The following is a 14463-nucleotide window of genomic DNA, read 5'->3' on the forward strand; positions in this document are numbered from 1 at the left end:
TTCACTTTGCTCGATGGATTCATTACATGTCATAACCGTTGAACTAGGATTTTTTAATATGAATGCTGAAACGTATAAAAAACGAGTAAAAATAAATAAGTAGGTAGAAATAATGAGATAATTTTTTAAAGAAATTAAAGACTTTTATTTAAAAGCGTTCTAGCTTTTTAGAAAAAGCAACCAAAAACAAAGATCAAGCATGATACAAGCCTCAGCTTTGATCATTCAAATTTAAAAATACAAAACTACGTTCCACACTACCAGGACTCTTGTCGAAACAGGGAAGGGCTGACGGTCCAATTCTGCAAGCTTTCTCCAGGCTTGGAATCACGGATGCTCAATTTGCGGAGATCTATCTCTTCCTCTTCTCCAATCATGGCCACGAACAAATTTCCTATTCCTTCCACTATATCATCGTCAGATGCGTGATCTAGAATCGGAACTTGCTCTGGTACAAACGTTGTCTTGATGGATCCCCTGTTGTGGACTCGTCCCGATGTAGATCCATATCCGAGTCCAGTGGTACCTTTCTGATGCTTCAGCTGGATGGGTTCAACTATGCCATTGGCCCTGGGTCCAAGTCCTGTCTTAGGCTGATACCCGTATTTCAACATCTCTGCTGCGACCATCTTCGTTGCCCCTGACAATTTCACACCAACCGACTCTAACTTCTTTTCAATCCTCACAGCTTGCATGATTTCTAAAGTGTGAAAAGTGGCTCCATCTAATTCCTCAGTTACTGGAACAGAATTGACAGAATAGATGGGGTGATTGAGCTCCCCATGAATAGTAACTTCTGTGTGACCCCACTCAAACTTTACACATTGATGAAGAGTTGAAGGAACTGCTTTTGCCATATGGACCCATGGTCTTCCCAGCAACAGGTTGTAGTTTGATGACACATCCATCACTTGAAATAAAATAGGGAATTCTGCTGGTCCCACTTGCAATGTGAGATGGATTTCTCCAATGACGCTTCTCTGTGCTCCATCAAAAGCTCTAACCTTTACACGACTTTCCTCTATATCTCCCATATTCAAGCCTAAAACTCTCAAAGTTGTGAAAGGGCAGATGTTACATCCAGAACCGCCATCAATCAGAACTCGGGTCACAATCTTATCACGACATTTGATCGCGATATGAAGTGCTTTGTTGTGTCCAGTCCCTTCCATTGGTAGCTCATTATCATGGAAAGAGATTTTGTTAGATTCCAACACTTGTCCAATTATTGCAGCTAAGGTTTCACTTGCGGTCTCTTTTGGAATGCAAACCCCATTTAACACCTCCATCAAAGCATTCCTATGAGCCTCAGAACTCATTAGCAAAGACATTATGGATATATGAGCCGATGTCTTCTTCAGTTGCTCCTCGACTGAATAGTCTTTCGGCTGCATCTTTCTCCAAAATTCTGTGACTTCAGCATCCGTAACATTCTTCTTGGGATTCGGCTCCTTCCCAATAACTCCTTGATTCAGATTCTCGGGAGTATAGCACCTTCCTGATCTAGTCATCCCCTGAGCCACAGCGGCGTCAATCATCTTGCCCTTGGCTTCTGTTTTATAATCCCATGGGACTCCTTTGGTGTCAAACTCAGCCTTTCTAGCAACTGTAGTGGTAACTACAACTCTCGGGATATATGTTTGGACAGTAAAAGGTTCTCTTAGTTGAATAGTGATAACAGGTTGCACTAGAGATGCAGTGGCAGCTTCTTCGGCGTTCCAGACAGGCGCGATGGTTTCTCCCAAGTTGTACTCTTCTTCTAGAGAAATCATATTGACTTCTCGATTCTCATGATTTGGCAAAGGGTTGTTGTTCACATTCGGAGGTGTTGGAGTGCATTTTATTATTCCTCTTCTGATCAACGTCTCAACCTGGTTTTTCAAGCCATAACAATCTTCTGTGTCATGCCCTTGGATTCCCGAGTGGTAAGCGCATCGCTTGTTTCCATCAAAATTGTAAGGGATTGGGTCGGGGAGTTTTCCCTCAACTGGATGTAGTACTCCTGCTATCCTCAACCTTTCAAACAATTGAGCATAAGGTTCAGCAATGGGTGTGTAGGTGCGAGTATTTCTGGCTTCGAGATTTGGACGTGGTCTTGGCACATATGCTGGTCTATTTTGGTGGGTTGGTGCTTGGAGTGGGACATGTGGTCTTGTTGGACTTTGGTATGTTGGTGCTCGAGGTGGATTATAGTGTGGTCGGGTATTATACACTGGATACGAGGTGTATGGAGTATGTGCAACAATTTGGGGATTGTTGGGGTATTGGTGGGATTGTCCTCCATGTTGGTAATTGACGACTGAAACATCCTCCTTTTTCTTCTTGATGCCACCAATGGATCCTGATTGTATGGCCTTACTTGCAGCTTGCAATGCAGCCATGGACTGAATTTTACCTGATTTGATGCCTTCCTCTATAAAATCTCCCATCTTGACCAATTCTGCAAACTTTTGGCCCATCATTGACATCATCTTGTCAAAGTAGATACCTTCTTGGGCTCGAATAAAGTATTTTGAGAGCTCACTCTTATCGAGCGGTGGTTGAACCCTTGCAGCCTCGGTTCTCCAACGTCGTGCATACTCCTGGAAGTCCTCCGATGGTTTCTTTTGTATGTTGGCTAATGAGAACCTGTCCGCAGTGATTTCAGTATTAAATCTGAAACGATTCATGAAATCCTCAGCCATTTCCTGCCAGTTATACCATTTACGAGGATCCTGGCGTGTATACTAGGTCAACGCTTCTCCAGATAGACTTCGAATGAACAACTTCATTCTTAGTTTCTCATTTCTCCCTACACCGACTAACTTGTCACAGTATGCCCTCAGATGTGCGTGAGGATCGCTCTTTCCATCAAATATGTCAAACTTTGGGGGCTTGTATCCTACCGGCATGTCAATATCTGGGTGGATACATAAGTCATCATAATCTAGGCTCTCTGTTCCCCTAGAGACTTGTAGGTTTTTCAACGCCTTTCTTAGACCTCGAAGTTGAGCGTCTATTGACTTATCTTCTTTCAATCGAGCATCCTTCTCCATCTCTGCATATTGGTCCACCTCATACGGGACCTTGACCCTAACCGGTGTCGTGAAAGTAGGGGCCTCAACAGCATATACAGGTGGGATTTGTGAATCATAAGGGGCGACGGTGTGTGCTCCAAATATCTGGTTTGTCACTGGGTAGGTAGGTGTGACGGGGTCTTGAGTGGGAAGGTCAGGAGCAGTCCTGATTGCAGACGGATGAGCTAATGGTGCTTGACCATGAACAGGAGCACGTTTAGGCATGTTTGGAGAATCTGTAGGAGGCAGGTCAGCTCTAGGGAGGTAGCTGGGCATCTTGAAACTTGGGAAGGTAGTAGCCGAAAGCTTGGCCAAGTCTCGCACTTGACGTAGTTCCTCTCTCAAAATCTCAAGCTCTTGCGCCATGTGAGCCATCTTCTCGTCATTTTGGATGTCGGCTATATTTTGAGAACTTTCAGGATTTTCTACTGGTATCATTATGTTTGCAGCAGCGTTAAATTCTTCTCCACCTGTCATCCTTCCCCTTGATCGAAGGTTGTATCGTGAGTCAGCCAGTTCGCAAGTCGACACAAATCAACGTTCTTTTAGGGATTAACAAAACAAAATAAAAGAAAGAAAAAGGAAAGTATGGTAGTTTGGGAAAGATTTAAAAGTACAACAAGTATATAATACACATACACGCCAAGTTAACGACATTCAAATGTGTCCTATACATAGCCTCTTTTTGCTAGAGGATGACCTATGTTGCAATCAATTTGATGATAAATGATCCATTAAACACATTTCGGATTTGGAATAACATAATTTTATTAATCAAAGATGCCTTGGATCTTTGTAATGAAGTATATGGGCAGAAACCTAAAAAAAAGAAAGTACATGGAGGCCATAAGGCGAACAAAAGGATGACAAAGCACATGATAAGAATGAAACTCTAAGGCCATGTTGGAGCGTCGTCATCATCATCATAATCATAATAGGGCCCTGGATAGTACTCCGACAGTTCGTCAATCTGGTTCGATCCTACCTCTTCATCGAACCCTATCGAACCATACTCAGAGTGAGCTTCTTCCTCTGGGTCCTCTTCTGGATCCTCAGGATCTTCACTTGGATCCTCTTCAGGGTCTTCCTCTGGATCTTCTTCGATCATTGGTATCAAATGATCTACTGATCCTGGAATTATTTGATTGTACATTGGTGTTGTGAATTCAATGTGAGGGAGTACTCCCTGCTTAACCCAATTAATCCATTGGTTGTCCGCAACACCCACAATCCCCTTCGTACTTGGCCGAGCCAAATGTCTCACAGTGGTACGCCACACATAATATTCTGGCGTGCACCATTTTTCATTTCCTGCCTCTATCGTAATAATGTGATCCCAATCTAATTGCAAATTCCTTATACGCCCTGCTGGGACCGAAGTGAGATCATCCTCGTGTAGTGCCATATTTGCCCATAATGGTATGTCTTGGACAACTCCGAATTGTCGTAACACTCGGAGAGGAGCATATGGCTGAATACCTCCTAGCCCAACCAGATTAATGAAATAGAAGTGTTGCGTCCTGACAAAAACCGATCCTCTCATCCAAAAATACTTCCAGTGGATGGAATCTCCTGTGAGGTTGGTCAAAAACGGACGCCACTCTTCCTCTCCCATAGGTGCGTCCCAATACCTAAGACGATCATTGTGGCTTTGGATCAAATTGTGGGCGTCTATTGTGTAGTCCCTTTGTGGTTCTCGGCGATAGAAGTGCTCTATTGCCCAGATCTGTAATAATAAATTACAGCCCCCAAAGAAGTTATTCCCCCTTGTGCATGCTGACAATGATCGAAATACTTCAGCGAGAATTATATGCACCAAGGAATAGTTATGCGGTACCGCAAAAAGTTCCATTACAATTGGCAGAATGTTGATATTTATCGAATGAAACCTCATTGGGAAGACCATAGCCCCCAAAAAGGCCATCACAAATACCCTTGGTCTCATATGCATCCATTGTCTACGAGTGCATGCAAATTCATCTCGGTGCTTATCGAAGCTCTCGAGACGACCAAATCTTTGGAAAAGATAGTCCAACTTTACCTTCCCATTTTCTGCACGCCTTAGTGATGGCAAGACACGCAGCCCCAACAACCCAAGGAAACCTTCTGTACTTATGGTTGATGGACATATTGGTGTTCTTCCTCTTATTGGTAATTCAAGAAAAATACTAAATTCCTCTAGTGTTGGAGTGATTTCAAAATCCAAGAACTTAAAGGTCACAGTGCTTGGGTCCCAAAACTCCATCAGTAATATAATGAAGATCTTGTTGGCTCGAATTCCCATGAGCGACAACAAAGCACCTAAATGCCTTCTGATCTCAACACCATGCGCCCTACGAATGTTTTGCCACCAATTTTGTATTGTATGGGGGGCCGAAACAACCATCTGAATGTTTGGGAGGTTTTGGTTGATATTCATCTGAAAGAAAGGTAAGGGTATGATAAGTATGTTTATTCCAAATCCGTCATGTGTTCTTTTTCTTTGGATCATTCATAACAACTTTCACAAAACAAATATGTCGTTAGGTGTATAACCTTTGACAAAGGGTGGATTTCCTAATTGCGAAGACGGTGCATTGGATCGCCTCGCCTAAGGTGTATGCATCATGGCCTATTTTCTAGAGTAAGAATTTTTCATAGATATTCAAGAGTGGACTGAATTTTTGCGAGAAGGCACACTAATCTTATTGTGCAAACTCTGAAACTAAAGAATCCAAAAGAAGGTTTGGGGGAGTGTGAGACACTCCCCGCGTGAACCAGTGTGTATTGTGTACGGCCAAAGACTCGATAGAAAATGCAAGTGACAGTGTAAGAATATCAATAACATGTAGTGTTTTTCAAGCAAATAAGGAGCGCAAGTTTGGATTTAGCTTGCGTCCTTTCAAATAACAAGTAATATAACAAATCACAATAAATAATTAAAACAAATAAAAGGCAAGTCATAAACAAATATCCCATAATTCTAAAACTAAATTTTACTAAGGTTAAAACCTAAAATGCTAAGTGCATGGAGTTTCCCCAGCGGAGTCGCCAAGCTGTCGCACCCTATTTTCGAGCGGGTCGAAATAGTTCGCAACATAAAAGTGGCTATGCCTCTGATTTTGAAATTGTTTGTTTAGAGTCGCCACCTAATTTTAAGGAAAATATTAGGAAAACCATTGTAAATGTAAACTCTGTTTGGATTTGTGAAACCTGTGAGATTCTAAGTAAGGGTTTTAGTTACTCGAGGGGAAGGTATTAGGCATCCCTCAGAGCCTATCCAAAGATAGTCCTTAAATTTAGTTTTAGAAAAATGATTAGGGATATTTATTTATTTTTGTTTTGTTTTAGAAATATTAAGAAGAAAGGTTTTATTAAATTAAAAAAATATAGTGAAAATATAAGGTATGTCATATATATACATCTTATATATGAATGACCCAAATTTAATAATAATATATTTATTGTGTAAATAAATAATAAATAATATACTTAAAATATATAAAAATACAAATGTATATTTTAAAATCATTTAAATAATTAACTTACTTAATTTATGGTAAAATAAATGTCTAGTATTAGCAAATGGTTATTTTATTTGTAGCCACAATAGAAAGAAAAAAAAATGAATAAGATAATAGACAAGTGTAGATATATGAATATATAATATGTTGTAAATCTAATTTGGGTGAAATCTCTAATAAGATTAAAGATGCGAAAAATCATTGAGTTTTAAAATATTAAACTACCCCAAATACAAACAAAAATATTTAAAAGTCGACAGGAAATAAAATTATCTACATTCTTATTTTTCTTCGGATCAGCGCCGGCTCATTAATCGGAAGACAAAATATATAAAGTTTTTGTCATTTTTCTGCTCGGGTCAACTTCCATCATTTCCGAAGGGCCTAATTACCCCTACCCCTCTTAAGTTTATTTATTATTATAATCCTAAAGCGATCTAAAATAAATAATAACTAACGTCCTAAAGCGTGTCTATCGACCCAACTTAATGTCCAAGAGGCATTGGATATACTATTAGGGTAGGTTTTAGACCAAAGAAAATATAGGCGTCCTAATTAGACCCATCGTCAAACAAAACAGATAGGACAAGCAGTTAGCACATAAAATCTCAAATAAGCCTTTAGATTAATTAATTAGCATGCTTGAAAACACAGATAAGTTGTGAAGGTCATAATAATTATGTGTGTGCATATAATCAGACGTAGATATTGTAAAATATAAAACTTGAATAAGATAGACGATAAATTTCATTATTTTAATATATGAAGGCAATGTTAATTACAAAGGCGATTGTAATAAAGAAGGCATGCTTGATAATTTTAGTTATTAACTAATAGTATTTATAAATCCTATTAATATGAGTTAGTTAATAACATGCTGAAGATTTATTAAAATACTATAGATATGATTTCTAAATGAAATGAAAATTTATTAAAAATGTAGACATGACCTCAAAATGGAATAATACAATAAATATTTGTTAGAATCTTATAGACATGATTTTTATACATAATAACGTCACATTACAGGGGATATGATTTTAACCGGCAAAATTAATTTTTATCTATGAGTATGATTTCTACATGAAACAATGTTCTTAAAATATTTACAATCAAAGATATGCTGAAATTATTATTTAAACCTATGAACATGATTTCTAAAATATAGAAATATGATGAAATATTTATTAAAGGCGCAGAGACTATAAGCATGATAACTACAATAACTTGTGTGAGTTCTTCCTAATATTTAGAATACATTTTTTACTACTTTGCTGAAAATCTTGGATAAAGTTTATAAATATGGAATAATATAATTTTAAATAAAGAGAATGTTCTAATATAAAATTGATTAATTAACAATTATTCAAATAGTATGAGGATTGGTAATTTTAAACTCAAACGAGGCAAGATTTTGGGCATATTATTACTTCATATGTATATTTAAAGGAAATTCAAAACATTAAACTAGACGACACGTTTTAAATGCATAACAAGGATAGTAAATTAAGATTTGGTCTTTCATCGTCCTAACAAACATAAAATCAAACCTTATTAACAAACTATTGCTTTAAATTAGATCTAAACATGATATTAATGGCATGATTTCTAAATTTTATTAAAACTATAGGTATGATTTATGGATTGACAACACACTACATTAGACATGATTTCTATATGAATCAATATAATGAAAATATTTGACATCTTATAAGCATAACTTAATTCCTATAAAAATACTAAAATATTCATTAAGTCCTATAGACATGATTTGCTATATGATATTCAACATAAAATCTCATGCACATGATTTCCAAATGACTAGCATGTTAAAAATATTAATTAAAATATTTAAATATGATGTAATTAAAATTGTAGATCCAATGAACATAATGACTACATAAAATGACATTTAAATCTGAATATGATTATTACTACATTCAAAATTATTTAGTAGATCCTACATATATAATGCCTAAATAATTAATATGACAAAGCTATTATTTGAAACTATATTCATGGTTTTAGTCTTAAAGTACAGGTTATAATGTGGAAATATCATCAAAGTAATTATTAAATGAGATTTTTCATAAACAAAGATAACACATAAAAATAAACAAATTATTTTTTTAAACATGTATGATGATAAATGATATTTAACGAACTATTCTTAGATCATTTTTATTGTTATTTTTATATATATATAAAGTAAACATCTTGTAAAACATATAAATTTTTATATCGTGAATAAATGGACCTAAGCATGTGGAAATGAGTAGTATAACTAGATCACATGCATTCAAACACATAAATTTATGATAAACTTAAAAAATAAATAAATAAAGCAAGTAGCAAGTATATCCCCTCCCCATATATTTTCCCCAATTTTCATTATTTATATAGAGAGTTACTTACAAAATTATTACAAAACCGCATAGAGAAGCAAATAAATAAAGTAACATAAATTATAAATAAATAAAAAAATCGAAGTAGAGTAATAAAATTTCAGATCTCCGGTCCAGGCGAACTCTTCATGTCTTGAACTTTAAAGTTCAAATCCTGCTTAAAGCATAAGCAAAATACAAGCAATATACAAATATGTAGCGATATATCATGATTATACAATCTTACTACAACAAAGCAAACAAACAAAGCAAGAACATATTTCAAAATAATAAACTAATATATTGAAGAAAATGGGAACTAACCTGGATACTTCATGTATTTATTTTGACAAGATATAATATGTAAGAATCTAAAGTGAAGACAGTACAATGAAATAGGAAAAGAAAGTACTAACCGGTTAATATGAGTTTTATGTCAATGAAAAGCGGTAGCAATATCCGAGATCCAAACAAGTTGAAGTAGCAAAGAGGCAAAAGAAAGAACTCAAAAGCAATTAAGTATTTTTTGTTAAAGCGCTATCTTGTGTTCTAATGTATTTTGTTTTTCTTATGTGTTTCGTCCCTTCTTTTTTTTTTGTCTGTTTGTTGTCTTTTCTCTCTCTCTGTTCTGTGTCTTCTGTGTCTGAAGATGTAGCCTCATTTTATAGTAATCTAAACAATCATGAAGCAAGAAAATCAATCAACAGACCGTTATTTTGTAAGACTTTTTTTTTTCCACAAAAGTCAATAAGAGGAGCCCCAATTTCAAAACTAAATATCAAATTTCAACAACAAAATCCTAAAACAAATCTGTCAATATTTTCAAATCAATCCTTGGTTTGGTCAAACTTAATCAAGCTTTATTTCAAAATTTGGTGAAAAAAGTCATAAAATATAATCAATACTTTGTCATAAAAGTCCCAAATATCATGTCAAGAGGGACCTACTATCAATAATTATAAAGAAATTATTACTTAATTTATAAATCAACTTATGTCATGATTAAGGTAAATACACATATTCTTAATAAGACCAAAATTTGATAAGAGAAAATAATACTAATGAAACCTTTGTAATAACAAACCCAGTAATTAATTAAAATATATGATCATACATGGATAATTAATGTAGACATGTTCGGATTTCTCCAAAATCAACAAATTATTCTAAAAAAAATGATTTATCTCATACATGAATCAGTGAACAAACAAACCAGAAAACAAAATTAATAGCTTTTGCAATATTGGTCATAAACTATAACAGAAGATCATGAGCAGATTTATGCATATTGCAAATCTCCAAACTTAGTTAACAGAAATGAAAGTTTAAACAACCGATTTAAAGAAAAGGTGCCAAGATGAACACGGAATCTTGGAGTTATATCCAAAATCAAGCCAAACATTTAATCATAATAACAATTATTATAAAATCAATATGGTTATATATGCAGGTGATTGAAACACAAGAACATGAATATGCACATAACCACTAACATAAATATGCCTAATAACTCTTAATCTTAGAAAACGAAGAACAAACAAACATCTATGAATCTTCGAATTTAACAAAGAAAGAAACTGAAAAGATAGAAATACCTGAGACGGATCTTACAGATCCGCCTTTAACAAAATAGATCTTCGAATATACTTCAAAAAATTCGATTTTGAGAGAGAGTTTGACTGGTGGCCAGCAACCTCAACGCTGCTGTCTTGCCGTTGTCGCCGATGTGCGTCATTGGAGTTGCTTGCCGACGAAGATGTTGTCCGCCGCTGCTCGTCGTTGCTGGCGTTGGTTCGCTGCTGCTGCAGCTGAAGGAGCTGCTATGCGCCATGGCTGCTGATGGCAGCTTTGCCATCGCTGTGAGCTGTTGGAGTGGTTCGTTGTTGCTGCGTGTTGTTGAAGGTGGAGGAGCAGCAGTAGCGGCGCTGTTTGTTGTTCATCGTGCGAGCTTCTGAGCTCGCTGTTCGCCGCCGCTGCTCACTGGTTCGCTGAAGAAGAGTGTGAGGGTGTGCAGGGCGTTCATGGGACGTTTGATGGAGGTGATGCGATGGTGGCGGGGGATGATCTCGCCGGGGTTAGGAGTGTGCGAGGCGGAGGGAGAGATCGAGAAAGGCATCAAAAATGGGGAGGCGGCGCTGCTGTTGTCTTCTCTCGTTTGGAGAAGATAACCCCAAAAAAATAAAATGAAAAGGAAAAAATTCCTTTAGGTTTAGGATTTGGGTAATAATAATAAAAAATGATAGAATTAATTATGGCCATGGATCAAAAATGTAATGTACGGTTGAGATTAAAATTGAATATAAAAGTAGACTACATTAAAATTTGATTAGGAAATAATTATAAGTAATTGTAAAAATAAAATGTCATCTAATTAATTATCAAATACATGTTGAATAAGTAAAAATCATAAATTTATCAAATTATAATATTATATATGTAAAGTAAATATGCATGTACATACAATATAAATATTTGTGTATATACACATAAATGCCAACATGTATATAATACATACTAAAATAGATGTTTAATAGGTATGTTAACATAAACAAATTAAAATATATAATAAACTTAAATAATAATCCTTTTATATACATATGTACATAAGACCTATTAAAATACGTATATATATCAATATGAATAAGTAAAATTACAAAAATAAACTTAGTAAGTAACATATTTTATAAAATAGATATGACATGCATATTAACTAAAATTCACAATAAACTTAATTAAGTAATATTTATACAAAGAAAACACACACACGAATAATATATACTAAAAAAATATATATAAATTTATATATATATAAGAAAGTAATTTTTTTTTTTAAAAAAAAAAAACTTATCTATTAAGATAGTAATTCAAAAAATAATTATAGGTCGGCCAAAATTGGGTGTCAACAATGGCTATTTTGGCCATTATAACGGAAGGGACCGTATTAAAACAGAAGTCATAAACAAACGAACATACACGATCTATGACCCACCCCTATGTCTACAGGTCTCTACAGAACATAACGGAAGTATATGACGGGACAGAGCCCCACCGTACCCAAACGGTCAAATATACAGAAGCATGTACACAAGAATGCCATATACCGAAATGTAGTCTCCGAGTCAAAGAAGCACTCTGTGGTAGCAAAAGGTGTGTAGCCTACGCTGATGGATCCTGAACGTCTGTACCTGCGGGCATAAACGCATCCCCCCTCCCCCGAAGAATGGGGGTCAGTACGAACTTTGTACTGAGTATGTAAAGCACAAACATAAAGAGTATAGATCGTAACTGAACGGAAAGGTACAAGGAGCACATACCAAACCAGGACATCAAAATCTGTACTAAAAATATATGTACATAATGCAAATAAAAATCATGCATAAGGCTCGGGAACGTGGTAACCACCCTGACGCTGGTACCACAACACATCATACTCCGGAATGTTTCAAATCTCCGTACAAACTCTGAACACATCATATCATCACAACATGTCATATCATCAGAACATATCATATGCCATATCACATCGTAACACCTAAACGGTACCCGGACCTATAGCGAGGTCTCGGTACTTGTAACACATCATACTGTTGAATATATTATAGGGCGCACGATTGTAAAGCCGGCCCGGGTTCTGGCGAACGATATCATAATAGTAGGCACGAGCAGAGTAGTGAGAATCTAAATGCAATTTAAAATACAAAATACTTATAGAGACTCAATAGCATAATCCTGATGACAAATCATAATCAGAGTGCGTGACTTTCCGATGTTACGATAGTCTATGTCAAAACATTCTTGTTGAAATCGTCTTTATATTTCAAAATATATATTATGAGACTGAACGGAATAATAAAATAATAGTCATAGAATATTTGGAAGAGTAGCCATGAGTTTTCTTTAAATTCTACTCAAAATAGGCCAAATGGAATAACAAAGTAAAGTTCGAGAATAGTGGAGCCCACCTTGGCCAAATGAGGTGGCGTATGTAAATTTCAAACATTTGCCTTTACGGAGTCATCTATCAAGGGTATGGGATGATTCGGTCTCATAAGTAGAAGTTATGGATATTTGCACATTTCTTTCCAACATACATGAGTTTTTAACTCAATTTCACTGAATGGATTTATAGGAAATTCAACCTCGGATTACTATGAGCGTAATTTTTCCCGAGACTCAAATTACAACCTACTACACTTAGGATATGCCAAAAGAAGAAAAGGAAGAGCTTTACATACCTTATCCGCTTCTTATCCTCACTCCAATTCAACTCCCGTTTTCTCCAAACTCTACAAATGATCACAATTGCCAATTGTAAGTTATAAGCCTTTAAGAGTTCAATTTCTAGTCCTTACGAGTCTATAAAAATTTGGGCAGCACCTCCTTTATAAATTCAACATCCCCGAGAATCTACCTCGGCCGAAATATCAACAACAACAACCACAACAATACCGACAACATCAACAATCACTACAAAAATACATTAATAGTCTTTCTTCTTGTTGTTCTTTCTTCTTTCTCTTCTTTCTTTTTGTTACATAAGGCCACAATTTCCACTCCAACTTTACACCTTCAAACTAATATCAACATTTCATATTCATTTACTAGCTCAAGACCATTTAAACATAATTCGAAAGAAATTAATATTATTCCATACAATATACCAAAAATTTCACCAAAACCATAATCCACCCAAAACTTCTACGAACACAACGAAACTACCCAATTGCATTGTCTTCTTCCAAATTCATTAAGAATAACAATAATTCCTATATTAAAATTCCACTTCCATGATTTCATAAAACTATACTAAAATCACATAATTTCCTATAACAACTTGCAACCAATTTCAAGGTCGTCTCGAATCGTTCAACTTTTAATTACACCATAACCGCCATAACGACACAACTAACAAGCTAAATAAAGTTCAATTCCTCTTCTCCCAACCATCACACCACATGGACACACACACCCACTTGCACACCCACATGGTCACACACCCACATACATCACAATTACATGATTTCCACTTAATTCTACTAGCAACAACACATAGACTTCTTCCATAACATAAAAAGAAGAATTCTTACCTTTTCCTTCAAGTTCCAACCCGCCACAAATGTAGTTTTCTCACGTAACTAATTATGCCACGTTGAAGAGGACCTTGAACTTAGTAAGAATTCAAGAAAGACGAGATTTTTGGACCAAAGTTGAAGAACTTGGCAATTTTTTCCTCTTTTTTTTTAGCTTCGGTCTCTTCTTCTCTCTTTTGATGACTTTGATTTTTCTTGAATGTTCTAGGAGATAGAAGATATAAGATATATATTGGACCCTCCTAATTAGTTATCACATGGACTAATTTTCCACGGGCTTGGGCTAACCATGGCCTTTGCGCCTCAACTTTCCTTACCATTATCATTATTTTGGAGCCCAAAACTATAAGCCCCATTTAGTAGTTCACAAACTAGTTTCCAAAATTTCCAATTTCACCCTCGGCCTTCCTCCGTATTTCCACATCAATTT

At 35.7% G+C, this 14463-nt stretch overlaps 1 protein-coding gene across 1 annotated transcript; it reads right to left on the reverse strand.

Moving 5' to 3' along the window:
* Positions 1-257: 257 nt before the first annotated feature.
* LOC129900078 (uncharacterized) lies at positions 258-2684 on the reverse strand. The gene has a single exon (XM_055975044.1). The coding sequence runs from the start codon at positions 2682-2684 to the stop codon at positions 258-260; it is 2427 nt and encodes an 808-aa protein (XP_055831019.1).
* Between the last annotated feature and the right edge of the window lie 11779 nt (positions 2685-14463).

Source organism: Solanum dulcamara, chromosome 8, assembly GCF_947179165.1.
Source record: "Solanum dulcamara chromosome 8, daSolDulc1.2, whole genome shotgun sequence".
Classification (NCBI taxonomy): Eukaryota; Viridiplantae; Streptophyta; class Magnoliopsida; order Solanales; family Solanaceae; genus Solanum; species Solanum dulcamara.

Bases quoted from the DNA above. Each gene is read 5' to 3' on its own strand.
- LOC129900078 (XM_055975044.1), bottom strand. From the start codon at position 2,684: ATGGCTGAGGATTTCATGAATCGTTTCAGATTTAATACTGAAATCACT.